General features: G+C 40.9%; 1 protein-coding gene across 2 annotated transcripts in view; it reads left to right on the top strand.

Moving 5' to 3' along the window:
* LOC146662596 (uncharacterized) overlaps positions 1 to 14,974 on the top strand; it is a 67,468-nt gene extending 52,494 nt beyond the window's left edge. The window contains exons 6-7 of one of the 2 annotated variants that reach the window (XM_085417435.1): positions 11,756 to 12,352; positions 12,484 to 14,974. In XM_085417435.1, the coding sequence (XP_085273561.1) occupies positions 11,756 to 12,352; positions 12,484 to 13,170 (1,284 nt within the window). In that variant the 3' untranslated portion in view covers positions 13,171 to 14,974. The remainder of the gene's footprint in view (positions 1 to 11,755; positions 12,353 to 12,483) is intronic. The other variant, XM_085417434.1, reaches the window with a different exon arrangement.
* The last annotated feature ends 4,844 nt before the right edge of the window (positions 14,975 to 19,818 follow it).

Here is a 19,818-nt window from a genome sequence, read left to right as displayed (position 1 = left end):
TTTCGTCGGACGCCTTTCACCAGCACACACGTCGGATACCACGTGACAACAAATACGTCATTTCCGGTTGAGTCAAAAAAAAAATTCCCGCTTGAGTGACCCTGGGACTGAGACATCGCTCCAGACGATCGGCGGGGGAATCCTGTTTTCCAAGCCGCGATCGAATCCTGATTTCCGGGTAGTGTTTTACGGCGGCTCGCTGATTTCGAGCAAGCGTCAAATGTGAAGCAAGGGAGCCACCCGGTGGCCCAAAAAAAAATTACAACTCTAAGGCATCTCTACACCCCCGTGTAGGAGAAACGGCCATGGCCGCTATGCTTACGCTAAATTGTTTTAGTGAAAAATAGCGTTTATAATGGGTTTCAATGGGGCGATTTATGGCTTTTGGTACTCATGTGGATGTCGGTTTTTAGCTTAGCCACCTTAAGCTAATCGAATAAACGGAGACAGCAATTCTAAAGATAAGCAAAAAAAAAAGGGGTTGGGAGGTTTGGCTATATTCTATTCAACACAGTGAAAATGGCCTAATATTAAAAAACGCTGTGGATGATAAATGGCCGTAGGTACTACCAAGGGTTAAATAAATTTCAAACGAGCCATCATGATAAAGGGAATGTGTGCAGTTTTGGTGCTCCGTAAGTTCTGTGCTGAACAGCGTGGCTGACTCTTTGTATCTACTATTGCCTCCACAGTCTGAGTCCGCACAGGTAATGAGCCATTATGACCAATTATGGAGTCCCCTGCCAGCTCACACTTTTTTGAGGTTATGTCAAAAGCAAGGGCGTAGATTTGGCATGGACGGAAGGGACGCGTCCCCACCAATATCCAGCAATTATTGAATTGTCCCCACCAATAATTTGATCTCTTCGAGTAAAGAAAAACAAACCCGATAGTAAGTAAAAAACGATCTGTCAGCTTCTCATTCAGCGAGTGGTGCAGAAAGAGTTAAATTAGTTCTCTACTGGAGTCCTACGTCATGTGACAAATATGGCCAATGTGATTGGCTGTGCCTTTCAGGGAGCTCTGTTTAGTTTCAGCAGCTGCAAACCTGCGCTGCGAGGAGGATGGCAGCAAAGAGGAAGAACCTGGATATAAGAAAGTATTTTTCAAAGAAACCTGTGAGTCACATAAAGTCAAGTTCACTCATTTAATGTGTCCGTCACAATAACGTTACAGGCTATGCTAGGACATACATGCCAACACTCCCGATTTTTCCGGGGAATCCCGAATTTCAGTGCCCTTCCCGATAATCTCCCGGGGCGACCATTCTCCCCAATTTCTCTCGATTTTACACCCGGACAACAAAACTGAAAACCATATCCTAGACTGGCCCAGCCAATTCCAGTTTCCAACAATGGATACTATTACTGCAGCTACTTAGTTTTAATATTACTCTTATTACTCTTTCTGGGTCGCAAAATAAACTGTTAACACATTTTCAGGCGAGAATGTAGCTGTGTAAAAGTCAAATTGTCATGGTCCTGGGCCGTGTTGGCCCAGTATTCTTAGTTCTCTTGTATTTTTGTATTTAGTTCCCTGTTTAGGTTCTGTTTCCTGAGTTGCCCTGTTATGTTGTTCCCTGTGTGTTTTCCCTTCGTGGCTTTTACCCCCTGTGTGCCCCTCTGTGTATCTGTGAGCCCTCGTCTCTCCTTATGTTTTATTCCATGTTTCCCCTGCCCGTTATGTCTGTGTTTTCCCCGTGCTCTCTCTCCTCCTGTCTGAACCTCTGTACTTCCTGTTTGACTCTGCCCGTCTCCCGTCAGTGTTATGTTCACCCCGCCCTGTCTCGTTATGGTTATCTGTGTCAGCTGTGTTCCCCGTGTGTTCCCACTTTCCTCGTTAACCCTCTGTGTATTTCTGTCTGCGTCTCCCTCTGTTCGGCGTCGCGTTCTCCCTCATTGCTGTGTGGATTCCCTGTGTCTCCCTACGACTATTAGTTTATTGATTCCCAGTTTAGTTGAGTTCTGTATTTCCTATGTTCTGCCTGTCAGCAATAAAGCTGCTTTTGAGTTTATCCCCGTGTTTGTGAATCTTGCGATTGGGTCCTCCTCCCGCCTGCCACACAGCCGATCATGACACAAATAACTTAAACATGTTATTGTTTGGCCTGTTTCTGTGTTTTATTTGTTGGTGAGTAAATGGTTTTGGCTGAGATTAAAGTTATTAGATTAAATTAGATTAAATAAAACTTTATTAATCCCTCAGGAGAATTCCTCCGGGGTTCTCACACAGCTGAATAAACTGCTGTGTGAAAACAGCAGTTTATTCGACCATCTACGCCAGCGTCTGGTTATATTTTAGACAGCAAGGAGCAGACGGCAGGTGACGTAATTCTGAAGGCTAGACCGTCCAATTTCACAGTCGCTCATTTCCGGTCTACCCGGCTTTCGGAGGACCCGGCCCACTTAGACCACAAAGGCCGGGTTCTCAGGTGGACACAGCCTCTGAATTTGGACACCCCCGGCCTGTTTCCGGTCGGACAATAATAACGGTGACATTTAACTTATTTTATCCGATAAATAAACACTGTAAAATCAAGTTTTTTGTATGTATATGTACATGTATATCCCCCCCAGCCCCTTTGAATGTCTCCCTAATTTTGAGGTCTGAAGGTTGGCAAGTAGGAGCTAGGTTTGGTCCACATCAGTCTAAAATTGTATGTAACCATGAATAATGTGATGCCATGTCCACAAGGAGAGACTGGAGAGTATAGATGTAAAACAAATATGCCACCAGTTCATTTCAGCTAACGAGAGGAGCAGGTAGGGATGCACCGATAGCACTTTTTTTGGAAACGAGTACGAGTACGAGTACTTGCATTTCAATACTCACCGATACCGATACCGAGTACTTAATAAAAACATGATTTAAATTTGCAGGTAACAGCTTTAGTCCTATAATTTAACAAAAAACAAACAAACAAGGGACTAGTTTGGAATTAAGAACATTTATTTAAAATGAAAAGCATGTTGTATGCAACATATTACAGAATAAATAATTATAAAAAAACAAAATTTAATTTTAAATTTGTTCGTCTGTTTCTCTGTTTAGAAGTCTCACTAGCACAGTCACAGCTGGAATGACATCAGAGGCTAGTGCGTCGTAGCTGCTCACTTTTTTTGGTTAGTTTCTCAAAGGGGGCGAGGATGGCAACAGTTGTCTCCATAAGAGCCCATTGGTGAGCGGTGAGATAGTCAGGGAGTTTGTGCTCGGACACATACACGCCCAGCACTCGCTTTTGCTCAATGAGGGACTGGAGCATGTAATACGTGCTGTTCCAGCGAGTCTGTACGTCCTGCTGTAGTCTCTTTATTGGCTAGTTGAGCTGTCCCTGAATGTCCTCGAGGCGGGTGTAGGCTAAGGCGGAATGTTTAAAATGCCCAACTATTTTCCGTCCCACTGCTATAGCATCAGCTATGCTCCTCTGTGCTAATAAGCGTGGGTAAATAAGCGTGGGTAAACTCTTTGTACTCGTTGTTGTGTTGGGATTTTAGGTGCTTGATTAAATTGCTTGTGTTAAATGCACTACCTTTAGAGCCTCCTCTGGACAATTTCGCTGAGAACAATTTGCAGGCCGCCTTTGTTTTCGCGTCTTCGTTCACTTTGAAATAGTTCCACAGAGCTGATATGTCTCGCCTCACTTTCTCCCCGCTCTGAGCTGCAGCCGGGGCCTGGGGGCGGGCACTCGGCGCCTGTGATTAACTCCTTACATGCCAGTCAAACATAGAGAGGTCTCAGACCGTGGTATTGGTCCTCGGTATTGGGGGACTTTTAACGAGTACGAATACTTTAGAAAATGTGGTATCGAGGCCGATGCCGGTATCGGTATCGGTGCATCCCTAGGAGCAGGCATGTGTTTGTTGTGTGGGGCATGTAGTCCATGTCTGTTGCTGTAACAGTAGTTCATGTTTAGAATAAAACATCTCAGCTCACTGATCTGATCGGGGCAGTAGTGCCTAAAATGTTGCATAATGTTGCTGAGAGATCTTTTACTTTGTGGTAATCTTAGATGAGTAGTTTTATGGACAAAACCCACCAGATCTTTCAGTGTTCCCTTAGTGCTAATGTGTCAGAGATGTTGGTGCACTATAACTGAAGTAATGTTGTTAAGTCCTTAAAGTCATATTCTTTTATTGTCATGACTGTATTTTTACTTTTGTATGATACCTGATTTATATGATATATGGCTGAAGTAAACTAAAGCCTGAAATACTTAGTCAGTCATTTGTTTAATAGTAATTTAACATTATATAATGCACATATAAAACTATGAATTGTAATTTTAAACGGTTTAAAAGCATGTAGAATAGCATATGCAGGCAAGTATATTTCTCCTTTTTTTTTATCAAGAAGCAAAAACAAAAAGGAAAAAATAAGAAACGGGGCAGGGGTCGATGGTCGAATCAGCCGTCCCCACCAATGCCACAACCAAGTCTACACCCTTGCAAAGGCCTTTTAAAACTCCAGGAAGAGAATGAAGCTATTGTCAAATACCAAATCAGAGTAATCAAGTAGATCCAAAACCAGTCTAATGTTATGAGAAATGTATCTATTTCTCATTAAGCCTGATTGTGTCTCATTGATAATTGTATCCAAGAACTCTTTAATTCTGTTAGCAAGTACTAAAGCCATAATCTCATAGTCATTATTGAGCAGACAGATGGGTCTCCAATTATCAATAAGAAGTAAGTCTTTGTTTGGCTTTGGAATAAGTGTTATGAGACCCTGAGTAAGAGTAGGAGGGAGGTTGTTATTCTCTATACTTTCTATGAAAACCTGCAGTAAGAACTTAGTACTTCGTCTCCATGGCCTTATCAACATCCAATCTCCAGACTTCAGACTCTGCTCCTGAGGAGAAACAGAATCATCTGGCAGATCATTTGTTCTCATGACTTCTTTACTTTTAAACATTTTGAGCATCCAATCTGCTAATGTGCTCTCTCTTCTGCGTTTCTATCATCACTACAGAAGACTAAAACTCTAAATGCTCTACCATATATAATCTCAAAGAGTCAGACCGTTCTCTGTTGGAGTAATCCTCATGTACATCTTAACGAGTTCTATACAGTCTAACCATGTCCTGCCTGTCTCTTCCATTGACTTCCTAAGTCTTAGCTTTACTGTGCCGTTAGTTCTCTCTACCAACCCTGCACTTTGTGGGTGATATGAACAATGATGTTTTAGTGTTATCCCTAGATGCTGTGCCATTAATCCAATCACTTCATTTACAAAGTGTGGACCATCATCACTATAAATAGTCTCCGGAATCCCGTGTTCTGGGATGATATTCTTATATATTGCTTTGGCAACCGAAATGGCATCTGCTTCCCTAGTTGATTGATAGATTGATTGACTGATTGATATACCTTTATTAGTCCCACAAGGGGAAATTTCATGTTAAGGCTGCCGACCTATTGCACGCAAGGGCAGAGCCATCTTACCCTCCAACCATACATACATTACACAAAAACATCACATGGGGAAGACAGGTCAGAGAGGTATAACAATGGAAAATGCACCACATGAGGAAAGATAAGGAGACACATCAAATTCAGCAGGAAGGACATGAAAAGTGGCAGGTTAGCCTTCTTAGACTGTGAGATTTCCATCAGTAATGGCTGTACATCTAAAAGCTGACGTGTACCGGGAACCTACACATACGGATCAGTATCCAAGGTTTGACTCATCATCCACTGGAGCACAAACTGGGTGTCATCAGGACGCTACAACACAGAGCGAACCCCATCCCCACTGACACAGCGGCCAGGGAGGCAGGTGAACAGCACATCAAGAAGGCCTTGAGTAAATGTGGTTATCCCAGCTGCACTTTTGTCAAAGCGGGAAAGGCACCTAAAGAAAGCTCCAGCTGATCCAGGAGAGAAGGACAACCGCTGCCCAAGCGAAAACCTGTAGTGATCCCATGTGTCTCAGGAGTATCGGAGCAGTTGAGACGCATTTTTTCTAAACACCGGGTCTCTGTGGCTTATGAACCCCAAAACATGCTGCACCAAAAAGTGGTCCACCCTAAGGATCGGGTCCCCCGACACAAACAGAGTAACATAGTGTACACTGTTAAGTGCCAGGAGGATTGCCAGGATTTATACATCGGGGAAACCAAACAACCTCTGGCTAAGAGGATGGCACAACACAGAAGAGCTACCTCGTCAGGCCAGGACTCTGCAGTCTATTCACACCTACAGGCCAGTGGACATTCTTTCAATGATGAGAATGTACACATCCTGGACAGGGAGGAATGCTGGTTTGAGGGCGGAGTCAAGGAGGCCATTTACGTGAAAAGGGAAAGACCATCTCTGAATTGAGGAGGGGGCCTAAGATTATTAGACACCACCAGAAGGCAGCAGGTTCTGTAGCAGGAGTAACTGTGTTTAGAGTGTTTTAAAATGTGAAAGTATAGGCAAACTTAACATCTCTAAAACCTTCTCCTTCTCTTATCACAGCCCTCATAGATGTCTGAATAGTCTAAACTCACAAGTAACCACAATAGACCAGAAAAAGAAATCTTATTGATGCAAATCTTCTCTAACACCTTCACGTAGCAGGTATCAAACTGATGAGACACTTTTTCTCTTCCTGTTAACAAGAACTTGACATGGACTTGAATTTTCCATACTTACTGTTCGTTTTGTTGAGGATGTCCAAATTACTAAGGTAGACCAAACAGGAGAACCAATGAGACACAGCTTTGTTTCACAAACAAGTGGAGCTGGGTACAGGGGGATGGCATGAGCTTGCTTGGGGTCAAGGATTCTTCCAGGTCCAGGATAAAAGAAGTTCCATAAAAATTCTTATCCAGTCTAATTCATGCTCCTCAAAGTCTATCGATTTATTGGATTGTGAACATTAGAGTTCAGAGGGTTTCAGGGCTGCCTGGCATTTGTAGAGAACAAAATATTTCATCTATACTAATGAAATTTATTTTTTAATATTTGTCACATAGAGCATTGCACAGTGCTTACATGATACACAAGTACCCCCAAAATAGGTCCACTTGCAGGGTTGTTGTTGGTTATTGCTGTGTGTCTGTTCTGCTCCTGCTGTCCTCTATATATCACAATGAGTACCACCTCATAAAATATATGGCTCTTGAAGTACAGCCCTTAATGCCGACATTAAAGTACAGTAGTTTAGGCCTATTTAACACCATATACAGTTTACTTGAAACAATTTCATTTCATATATGAATGTTATTCATTTTAACGGTCAGAATGTAACAGGGGTTTAATAATAACAACTGTACTGCATTAAAAACGTCTCCTGCACTCGTTTGTGGTGTTCCCCGGTCATAGATCCACAAGATTCATCAAAGAGGGATTCCACAAAATTGCAGGTATCAGGATGAACAAAACTTAATTCATGATGTGGTGATATTTGAACTACTACTTAAATTTTACATTTATTTTCAGGGTTCCCAGGCGTGATTGGCTGTATAGATGGCACTGACATTCCAATCATTGCTCCTTCAGTAAATGAAGGAGACTATGTGAACAGGAAGTCTTTCCACAGCATTAATGTACAGGTACATAGTTCCCTGTAGCATTTCAAACTAACAAATTATTTCATTATAGTAATGGATGCTAATTTGTGTTCTCTGCACTGTGAAGATCATATGTGATGCTGCCAACATTATCACAAATGTGGAAGCCAAAAGTGGCCAGGCTCTGTGAGTGGTGGTGGTGGAGGACCCCCACCTGTTTTTCGGGCCTCCGCTTTTTTTCTAGTGGCTATAACGGGTCACATTTGAGCATACAGAGTAAGCAAATATGTACTTGAAATGTGCTCAGATAATTTCAATAAGTGCTTACAGAAAGAAAATTAATGTAGCCTCTAACTGCAATTGATTTACATCGGACAAACAGACCAAGCACTATGGCTCATAATACAATTTCACCTTACCTGTTTGGACTATATTTTTATATTTCATTTTTACTTGCTGCCAGGCACGTTTGGGGCCTGTTGGGTTGCACCTGCGCTCACATCACGTCACAAAATAAAATGTATGAGATAAAAAATAAAATATAATAACGTGTTAAATGGGTGGGAATCCCTAAATTTACACTCACGCATTGACTCTGTCGGCTATGTTTTGCCACGCATGCTCCCTTTCTTTTGCAGCTGAGGCTGTGTTACTTTTTTCCTGCAAAATTTGCATGTTATCGGCATATGCTGCCATCAGAATTTCGGCCTCAAGCGCTGTAAAATACATTGACCGCGCCTTCTTTCCCTCCGTCTCCATGGTGACTCGCTTAATCTGTGCTCCACTAATCAGGGCTTTATGTATCCTCATGCGCGCGCTTAATTTGGGGTTAAAGGAACTCCGCGTTGATTGAACTACTTGTTATCAGCCTTTCTGAAACCGAATATTCCGAGTTGGACAGTTCGGGGTTACTCAACCCTGAGTATCGTTTTTCACTCTGAGTTTTCTAAACCGGCTTCCTGAAATAGGGCCCAGATCATAACTTCTTACCTGAAGTTCAGTTCCTAAGCCACTATGACCGGCGGCCACCTCGGGTCTCTCCTCCTCTTGCCTCCCCTTTCCCTTATCCACCTGCTGGCCTCCACCACTTGCTGATGTTGCTAAATCTGTGGAAGCTATGCCATAGCTACCGCCAAACATTTCAATTATTTTTACACATTTAGCAGCGTCTGCCTGAAGGCCTTGTTTCTTGTTGGCCCTAATTTTTTCTGCACCTCCTTTCCAACACCTTTCATTATTTACACCCTTCCAAAAAAAAAAAAAAAAAAATCGATCGGCCCATAAAAACAAAAAATCGCCAGCAGCCCACCGGGCAAATGCCCAATGGCCAGTCCAGCTATGGCTGCAGTCAAAGCAGGAAGGAAAGCACTGATCAAAGCTCATTCATCAAAGACCGCTGATCAATGGCCATTCAGAGAGTTGGGGAGTCGCTGCAATCACAGCATTTGATCAATGAGCTTTGATCAGTGGTCGTCGGGGAATGGTGGAGGTGGTGGGACTGGGGGGCTGAAGGATTTGAAATTGTGGGGTGGGGGAGTAACAGGTCTGTCCCTGTTTGTGGAAACCACAGGAGGAGCTGTTCAGGCTGTTGCTGGGTGTGAATTGTTGATGGAGTCTTTAAACTTGTAGTTGCTGTTTTCCAGACTGAAGCAGAGTCGTTAGCTGAAAACTGGTTTTAGAGGTTCATTCAGGACACCTTCTCAGGCTCTTACAGCCTTACCTGTATCATAACAAAGTGTATAAACCCCAATCCACCTTTAACATGGTCCTTCTCCCAAACCTTCAAATAGGACTTTCTGGCCCAGTCATAGTAAAGGGCTGCTTAGAATATTAGAGCCAATGTCACAAAGTTCCTCCTGAAGTATAAGTGAGTGAGAGAGTTTCCTCACTTTGCAGCACAACACGTGTCACAAGATTTCTACAAGCAATCAGAGTGAAATTTGTACTTTGTGTTGTCAGATGAACATATGAGACACTTTGACTCTTCAGTGCAGTGTGGAGCCTAACAAAGATCTGTTTTGTGTCCCAGCTGATCAGCAGGAGGAGAAGAGTCTGACGGAGCAGCAGTGGAACATTTTCAGCCATCTGGACTCAGCTGAGTCACTACAGAGGAAACAATGAGCTCAACACAGAAGGTGAGGAAAATATCACAGTTTCACCAAATACTCAGTCACGTCTAAAACTCTCATCCTCCCAACCTGTTATATGACTGTGTTGCATTTTATTATGTATTTTTAAATTGTGTTTACAAACATTAAGAAGTCACAAGCAATTGTTATTCGTTATTATTAGTAGTAGTATTAATTACATTTTCAATTCAGTGTTATTTATACAGCACCAAATCAAAACAACAGTCGCCTCAGGGTGCTTTTTATTGTAATGTGGATCCTACATTAATACATACAGAGAAAAACCCAACAATTATATGACCCTCTTTGAGCAAGCACTTTGGCGACAGTAGGAAGGAAAAACTCCCTTTTAACAGGAAGAAACCTCCAGCAGAATGAGGCTCACAGAGGGGTGGGGCCATCTGCAGAGAGTGGTTGGGATAAAAGACATGCTGTGGAAGTACATTATTATTATTATTGTTGTTGTTGTTTTTATTATTCTGATTACTATTAATAATAATATTATTATTATTATTGGTATTATTGTCGTTCGAACAGACTTAATATTGGTTCATCACTGCAAAAACACGTTCAAAGCACCACAACGGTACCCCGGTATCAGGCAGTAAACACATTAAGTCTGTATATTTTCCCTTTTTTTTAGTTTTTTTTGCTCATACAAATTGAAATGCTATTAATATAGATTGAAAATGAATGACATTTAATAGCCTTTAATCAAAAATTTATCCAATGTTTTCTACAGTGAAACATTTGAACAGTCATGAATTCTTTTTGATTCGTTGCACCGGTATAAAAATATCTAATAGGAAACAGCAACGTGAAATATAAAAAAAAGTATAGACCTGGTAAACATTTATTACTTTTCTGAGTGTGTTAGCATGCTAGTCTTAATGTTTGTGTACAGCAGGAGGGATGGGCATGATTTTAGTGTTTGAACAGTCATGAATAGGGATGGGTACCGGTGTCGTTCTGACATAAACGGTAGTAACCAGACCGAAAAGCAGCGCACATTTCGCTGCTTTATTTTGGTGCTTTTTTTTCCTGAGCTGTGATACACTTCTAGCCAATCATTTTACGTTTCCGAGGATAATAGGCGGGCCTAGGTACAGAGCTACTGATTAAAAATGCCCAAGGCGAAGCGGTCAAAGTCTGGCTGTACTTCACAGCAAAATATGCAAACTCAGCAGCCTGCAACAAGTGCTTTAAGCTGATACTGTGATACTGTCAAAGGAGGTAACACCTCGAATCTGATGAAACACCTGGCGACGCATAGCGTTTTTTTTTTAAAAGCCCAGAAATGCGCCGTATTTGATAGCTTGCTGTGAGACCGCACACCGAGCACATCTACTGCGGGTGGGTTGCCTGTTATGCAACATCCCCCAAAAACATGAAGAGGAGAGTCCTGGCCCCTAGCCCTGCCAGTGTAGCAGAAATGATGAGGATGATGATGGCAGCAGCAGCCGTTCTTCTCTGCGTGAGTAGCTTAATGTTGTTCGTGTGTAATTTACGTTGAGTAGGCTAATCACGTTATTACATTAATGCATGTAAGGTGAACTAGCAAACATCATCATAGCTACATGCGGCTGTCTTCTTGTTTGATGGCAGATACTCCCTTCACCCTGGCCAAAAAGGCTAAAATGCCCAAAGAAAAAGTGGAAAACAGTTAAACATGAGAGGTTTTTGGACAAAGTTTGTGTTTTTTCCATTGTTTAAGCACTGCTTCCAGCCAAGAGTGATACCATATATGCCCCATAGCGGCAGAAAAGGCTAACATTGTTATCTTTTTACAAAAAACATGAGAGGTTTTTGGACCAATTTTGTGTTCTCCATTCTTTAAGCACCGGTTTGAGTACCGTTTGAGCACCGGCACCGTTTCAAAAGTACCGATTTGCCACCGGTATCGGATAAAACCTAAACGATACCCATCCCTAGTCATGAATTATTTTTAACAGCAGGTTGGATGTAATGTGTTAGAACTACCAGCAGGTGGGGATAAGAGACCTTTAAGGTGTTTGGTGCCACACTCCACCTTCAGGTTTAAAACTAGTGTTAATGGAGGGAGTTTGAAGGTTGAGTCTGTTCCACGACTGCATTTCACTCACTGCCTCTGTTTGTATCTCTGTCACTGCAGGACCAACATGGAGCGAGAAGTCAGCGCTCTCAGGAGGCCGACAAACCTCAACCAAGAAAGCGAGAGAAAACACACACCTGTGACGAGTGTGGAAAAGAGTTTGCTAGGAAGTTTACACTAAAACTTCATCAGGTCATCCACACTGGAGAGAGACCGTTCAGCTGTGACTTGTGTGGAAAGTCTTTTTCCTTGAAGGCTTCCCTAAAATCACACCAACTCATCCACAGTGGAGTTAAAGCGTACAGCTGTGATCAGTGTGGCAGAGCTTTTACTCAAAGTAGCCACTTAAAGAAGCATGTAGTTGCCCACTCTGGAATTAAGGCATACAGCTGTGAGATTTGTGGAAAAACCTTCAGCCAGAGAGGGTACCGAAATACACACCTACGCATTCACACCGGACATGATGTGTACTGCTGTGAACAGTGTGGCAGACAGTGTACAACCAACAGGCAGTTAAAACTACACATGTTTACCCACACTGAGGAACGACCTTATAAATGTGACCTGTGTGAGAAGACTTTTAAAGCTCCACATCACCTGAAACAACACCAAAAGATCCACACCAGAAAGAGACTCTCCAAGTGCAGTTACTGTGAGGTATGTATTTATATTTTTATCTGTGTTAACTGAAACAGTAAAATGTAATTGGACGTCTGCAGAGATGCTCTTTATTTCAGGCGACGTTCAGGATAAAAATGTTGAAGGACTGTCTTTGTGTCTTTGTTTAGAAGCAGAGCGACACAGATGGATCCAGTTCTCAACCCTGTCATCACCGTGGTGGTGGGAAAGACTTTTGTTGTGACCTCTGTGGAAAAACTTTCAGTTGGCAAGTCTCCCTAAAAAGACATCAACGTAGACACACTGGAGACAAACTGAAATACTGCAAAGAATGTGGGAGAAGCTTCCCCACATCAACTGAGTTAAAACAACATGAACTGATTCACAGTGGGGTTAAAAAGCACCTCTGTGATCAGTGTGGGTCATCCTTCACCACTGCAAGTCACCTTAAAACACACAAACGAGTCCACACAGGAGAGAAACCATACAAGTGCAGACACTGTGAAAAAAGCTTCTCACGATCAGGTCATCGTAACAAGCATGAACGTACACACATGGAAGGAAACTACAGCTGTGACCAGTGTGACAAGAGCTTCAGGAATCTCAGTTCATACTCCAAACACAAACGATCCCACGTTACTAATAAACTGTTTCACTGTTACCAATGTGCCAAAACATTCACCTCATTGTCTGCTCTGTGCAAACATCAGCGTGATCACTCAGGACTGAAATCACTCCCATCACTGGATCACAGTGAATCTGAAGAGACAGAAAGTTCCTCTGGTTTCAGTGTCAGACTTAAAACCCTTGAGATCAGGCTCCACAGAGTTCAGATCGAATCTCCTATAAAGATCTGATTAAAATGTTCCACTGGATGGATGGATGTATAATCTCTTTTTCTGAAGGTTGCTCTCTTCCTGTTTCTGCCAGTGCTGTAAAGCTGCTGCTCAGTCTGATGGGCTGTTGTGTTGTTGTTAGTGATGCTGGATGAAGGGCTGGTGGACCAGGTGAGCTCAGGGTGAGGGTAGATCCCGTCTGAGCTGCAGGTCAGATCCTTTGTCCTACTTGTTGGAGATTAACTTTACGGACTGGAGCTGGAAAAATACATATTTCTAAAGAAGTCAGAAAGAGATTTTGTTGTCACAATTTTCCTTTTCTGTTCATTTCATGTTAACATGATTTAATTTATTGAAAAACATGTAAACACGGTGAATGGACGGCTGAGGACTGGGGCAAAGTCATATTCTCAGATGAAGCATCTTTCCGATTGTTTGGGAAAAAGTCTTTTGCGGAGAAGAAAAGGTGAGCGCTACCATCAGTCCTGTGTCATGCCAACAGTAAAGCATCCTGAGACCATTTATGTGTGGGGTTGCTTCTCATTCAAGGGAGTCGGCTCACAATTTTGCCCCAAAACACAGCCATGAATAAAGAATTGTACCAAAACACCCTGCAACAGAGCTACAGATTGAAAATGCCCAAGGCGAAGCACTCAAAAGTCTGGCTGTACTTCACAGCAAAAGATGCAAACTCAGCAGTCTGCAACAAGTGCTTTAAGGTGATACTGTGCAAAGGAGGTAACACCTTGAATCTGATGAAGCACCTGGTGATGTATAGCGTTTTTGTAAAAGCTAGAAAATGCACCGTATTTGATAGCTTGCTGCAAGACCTCACACCGAGCACATCTACTGCAGATGTGGTGCCTGTTATCGGACCCGGAGTTAGCAATATCCCCCAAGAACCCGAAGAGTGGAGTCCTGGCCTCTAGCCCTGCCAGTGTAGCACCGGTTCCAACCAAAGGAGGTATGTTGTATCAACAGAAAAGGCTAACTTGGTTATCATTTTGCAGAAAAAGACTGCTAAAAATAAAAACACAAGAGGTTTTTGTACAAAGTTTGTGTTTTCCATTCTTTAACCTCCGGTTCGAGCACCGGCACGGTTTCAAAATTTCCAGTTTGACACCGGTATCGGATAAAACTTAAAGGATTCCCATCCCTATTTGTTACCATGTTTCCATTGTGTAGTGTAGTCGATAGGTTTGTTTTCTTTGTCAGAACAATGAGGCCACTGCAACTGTATGACATATATACCTGTATACACTTGACTTATACTGACATGTATACACTATACATACACTGGAGTGGTTAAATAATGGAATCACTGTGATAAGCATCTAACCTACATGTTTAAAATCACAAGACCCGCATATTTAGGTCAAATATTATCTACAATTATATTAATGAAGTTTTTGCAACCTGGGATTGTTTTTTTCTCGCCTCAGCTGCCAGAAGGCAAGAAAAACTGTATTTTCTTCCTGTTGATATAATTCTGTGTATTAAACTCTGTTCCAAGAATTTTAATCTTTTCCAGAGGATCTTTTTGAGTGCCTTGATTTTGCTGAATCTAAAACAACTGGTCCTCCACATTGTTGGCGGAATAAGTGCGACCTGTGGGAGGTACCTATTTCAATAGGGTGGAGCCGTAGGCACATTCAGTTCACAAGGGTTTCATGTTAAATCAAAATAGAATCAAACACGTAACAGTAGCACCTAAAACAATTTAAAAACTTGATTTTATTAAATACGGTGTCACAGTCCTGGATCGTATGACACAGCGCTCTGTGTTTTCTTTTGTTTATAGTTTGTCCTTTTGGCATTAGATCCTAGGTTCCTTAAATGTGAGTGAAGCAGAAAATAAATGAAACCAAAGACTAGCGGTCCTGTTGCTCTATTTTCACCTGTAAAGCAGGAGTTGGGTAGGCGGAGGTTTACCCTGGTGCAGGTGTGCCGCAGTGGTCAGTGAAAGAATCCGCGTGTTTCTCTGTGAATTTCCAATAACATGGTAGCGCACACGGTGCTTGCTTGGAAGTTTAGGGTTTTTTTCGCTGTAAAAAGAAGTTTTCTTCCCACGCTCAACGGACACAAATGTTTTTGTCACTTTTTATGGAATCAAACTCAAAGTAAAGTCAGTACTTCCACGCTTTAAACGCTGCACGCTCATACTCTCTCAGCACTCGATATATGATCCACTGTTGATCTGCAGCCTGTTGTTGTCACAAACGTCGCACTTGCTTACGTCACTGTTATGAGACATTCTCGCAAAAAAAAAAAATCATGGTTTTAGTGACGCAGTGTTCCTACGGGAAAGTAACGGAAATCTAATTACCGTTTTTGCAATAGTAATCCCTTACTTTACTCGTTACTTGAAAAAAGTAATCGGATTACGCGTTACTGCCTATCTCTAATTGTAAGTGGGAGACAGGATGAAAACAGGACATCCCCTACACTGAACAACTGACCGCAGCAGGAATATTCCTCCCACATGGCTTCATATGTGTTGTTCAGTTACCTGTTTACAAGTTGGCGACACCCCTTAAGAAATATCAGCAAACAGTGGCCGAGTCCACCACACGTTTCTTCACAGGAACAAAACAAACAAACGAACCTCCATCAAATTAACAAAATGTAAGTGGATCACTTTCAGTGACCTACCGCTCCAGTAGATAGTTTGCTGAGATTGATGAGATTTTGTTATCACAACTCCTTTCTGTTTATTTCATGTAAACATGATTTATTTAACAGAAATCCTGTAATTCTAGAATCTTATGGAACGCCAGGACTGCCATAACGAATTAATTAAATACACCCTTAAATAATTAATTAAATGTGGCAATAATTAATTACATAAATATTTATGACACATGTAATTTAATTATTGACACTGTTCTGTTATTACTAAAAGTTGTAAAATGTATCACTTAAATATCATTCTCAATCAGTTGTTATTCGTTATGTGTTTACAACATCCTCTCTGGTTGCTCCAAGTAATGCACTTTAGAAACGCCTTTATTTTGGAAAAAAAAAAAACTTTATTGAACAGGAAGTCCCCTCAGTCAAGCAAAGCAAGTGAGCAATAGGCTGTATCCCAATTCGGGGTCTGCAGCCTTAAAGTACGCAGCCTCAACGATCCTCAAGGGCCGCGTACTCAAAGACCGCTAAGGCCGAAAGTGTGAGGCTTGTGAAATGGGACGGTCTAGCCTCCGTTGCGCTGATACTGTTGTTTGTCAATAAAGTTAAAAAAAAAACCCTCCGTTGCGCTGCCCAGGTTGCCTAGCAACCATGATACTAACCACTGGAATCGTGTCCTACAGCTTTGTTTGACAGAAATGAAGGAGAAAATCTTTTGTTCATTTGTTTGTTTGTTTCTACATGAGCTTTGATCATTCTCTGTAAGATTAAGCTCAGCTATTGAACGGCGTATATTTTAAAGTAAAGGCTTTAAAACCAAGTTAGTACAAACGTCACTAATGTCACATAACTTTGCCGACATGTGGCCAACAGTAATGTTTAATTTTCTTTGTTATTAAACATTTGCACATAAATAAGTGACATAATATTCAGTACTTAAAGTGTACTCTTTGGCCGCCCCTCATCCGCCGTTTTTTTCTGCAAATTTATCCACACCCATCGCCGCGCTATGCATTCTGGGATATGTTGGGCCACGAAGTCTACACTGCCACAGCCTTAAAATTCAGGGAAATGAAGGACGCATTTCAGGGCCGCATTTCGAGCAGCCTTTGAATTGGGACAGCCTTCGGCGCGCTGCTGTGACGTAATTGGCCTTGAAATGCGGCCTTTAAGGCTGCAGATCCTGAATTGGGATACAGCCATAGTGATAGTAAAGTCGATTCCTTTTACTGAATCGAGTTTTAATGAGTCACTCACCAAAGTGAATCGGTTTCTTTGAGTCGTTTGATTCACCGAGTCAGTTGACCATAGAGTGGAAAAATTTACATTTTCACTCAAACACTTAATTTGTGTCTCTTTTCATGTATATCCTACCGCTAAGATGCGTGATTCTAAAAGAAAACAACTATTTTATGGAGCAAAAAATTTTCTAAAGGGAATATTTATTTTGTTTATCTTAATTTTTTTAGTATTTTCCTTATATATATATATATACACATATACACACATATATATATATATATATATATATATATATATATATATATATATATATATATATATATATATATATATATATATAAGGACTGCACTCACCTACCCCTCACTCTTTCTTCACTCCCACATGGGGTGGCAGCTGAGGTGAGTTTCTCTTTGAGTCTCCTGAGTTCATGTATCATTTTGAGTTATTTAAATCGTACTTTAAGTTCTTTTTAGAGAGAGCAGTCCATGTGTGTCTTTCTTTCCTTTACCCGTTATACAATAAAACCACAAAACCTGCAAATGATTGATGACTGCTTATTCTCATTCTAATCGGATGAGCCCATAATGATGACTACTGAAAACCTGAACCTTCCTTCCTCCAAAACGGTTGTTTACCAAAAGTATCACAGTATCATAGGTACTCGTGTATCTCGTACCTGTTTCTCTTTAGGTTTGCTATTTTTAAAATTCTACATTTATTAAGTTCTGCAGGCTTGTTTGCACAACAAGGCTAAATAATTATATAAACTTTTCTCAATCTAAATAGTGGACTTTGGTAGAATTAAAAAATAAGTGTAGTGCAGGGCTATGATGATTTTTAGTGCTACTATCATCTAGTTCTGATTCTGGTTCTGTCTTGGTTAAGTCCTAAGTAGTCCTGATTGTGAACTGCTGTAGTCCTGTTTTCATTCTGAGTCTGGTTGAATTGGGGTTTAGTCCTCGTGTCTTGATGCAGTCCTGATTTTGTTCTGCCTTGCTGCTTAATTAAAAAACTAGTTTAAGGTGTCCTGTCTTTCAGTCATTTCTAAAGCCCCCCCCCCCCCCCCCCCGGATTAGGGCTAAACCCTGGGTGTATGTAAAGTTTGCCTCCGCCTCTGCTGAGAGATTTGGAGCCAGCGAGGAATAGAGGAGGTTCTGTTGTGTGGGAGTATTTTGAGTTGCTTTTGGTCAATCGGGTGGGTTTTCCAGCTTTGTGTTCTTGTTGTTTGCTTTTGTTTTGTGCGTGTTTATTTTATCTGAAAATGGGAAAAACTTAAAATGTCAAAACTGCTTTTCATAATATAAATATCATGAAATAACTTTAGAAAAACTTCCATTTGAATCTTTACGTTTAATGTTATAAAAACATAAATTTGATTTTTGAATAATCTTAACATGTTAGTCTGCCAAATGTGCAGCAATTTAATTTATTTATTCTCTTTAGCTGATATTTTGAAATATATAAAGGAAATTATGATGAATCAAGCATTTTTGTTCTTTTAGTTCCAAAGTGGGAGTTTTCTCACTGTAAAGACTCGAGTTCAGTGTTGACTGTGTGCTCTGTGTTCTTGAACTCCTGAATGTGCTGGGTTGTTCAGTTTTCCAGCAAAACAAAATTTGTGTTCAAGCATTATTTCCTCATTTCCATCGAGCTCCTCCTCACCTGCTGTGCATCTGTGTTCAGCAGCCTTTCCTCTGTGTTTCTCAGGTTTTGTATTTTAAATAGTACTAGTATTTTAAAAGGTAATAAATCTTTCATCAGTTTCATAAACTTCAACCCTGTATTTCTGTTATTGTTTTTGAAACTCACCTGTAATGTTTTCTGTCATCACTGTCAGTGCTGTATGTTTAATATCATTGTGGCTTCTGTGAATCTGTTTTACTGTTTCTAAACTTTTATGTTGTCTATTTGCAGCCTTTGGTTAGAGAAGTGCTTTTAGCTGCTTATCGGAGGAGAATGTACTTCCTGATAATCAGCCCTAGAGGCTGAAGACAGTAATGCATATATCATGTTTTAGATTTTTCGTTTCTGTTTATGTATAACAGTAAAATGTTTAGGAAGTTGTGGGGATAAAAGCAAACACTTCAGTCAACCCAAACTTGGACCCTGAAATGTGTGAAGATCTAAATATTTGTCAAAGTCAGATTTATAATATTTGATGTATAACTGTGTTTTATAGGGAAAAACAAGGTTGAGTCTGGAGAGAAATAACAGAGTAACAGAGATTAATGAAATATTACAGACATAAACAATCCAATTTTTAAAATCAGCCACTCCTGTTAAAGATATTATTAGAATATGTTTACAAATCTCTAAATGACATTTACCCAGCAATAACACAACTTGGAAACTCCCATTGTAAATTAGTGCTATATTTAAAAGGAAATACATACATGAATTAATAAATAAAATACAATTTCATAACATTAATATAACCACTAAGAAAACCTAAAATCACCAAAACAACTTCGCCAGTAAAATAAAATACCCTGAAATTGATCAAAAACTGAACTGATGACTTCCTACTTAGAGATCTCTTCAGTTCAGTGATGGTGGATTATAACCTCCATTCAAATCATTCAAAAAAGAGAAAAGAAGAAACTGTAGAGCATGTTATATTACACTGTGAGAAGGTAACTGATCCAAAACCTCAGTAACATAAAAATGAAACTGGATCTTATTGATTTACTGCAAAATGACTCAAGAAGTGAAAGTTATCAGGCCTTATTCCAGTTTTTAAAAGAGTAAAATGGGAGGATTTGAGGGTCGACGTTCCAGTTCACACTCCACACCAGTTG

Source organism: Rhamphochromis longiceps, linkage group LG9 (assembly GCF_057381845.1).
Source record: "Rhamphochromis longiceps isolate RC_006_pf linkage group LG9, R_longiceps_female_GT1.1, whole genome shotgun sequence".
Lineage (NCBI taxonomy): Eukaryota > Metazoa > Chordata > Actinopteri > Cichliformes > Cichlidae > Rhamphochromis > Rhamphochromis longiceps.
Note: the sequence above shows the minus strand (reverse complement) of the source record. Positions and strands in the feature narration are given on the sequence as shown.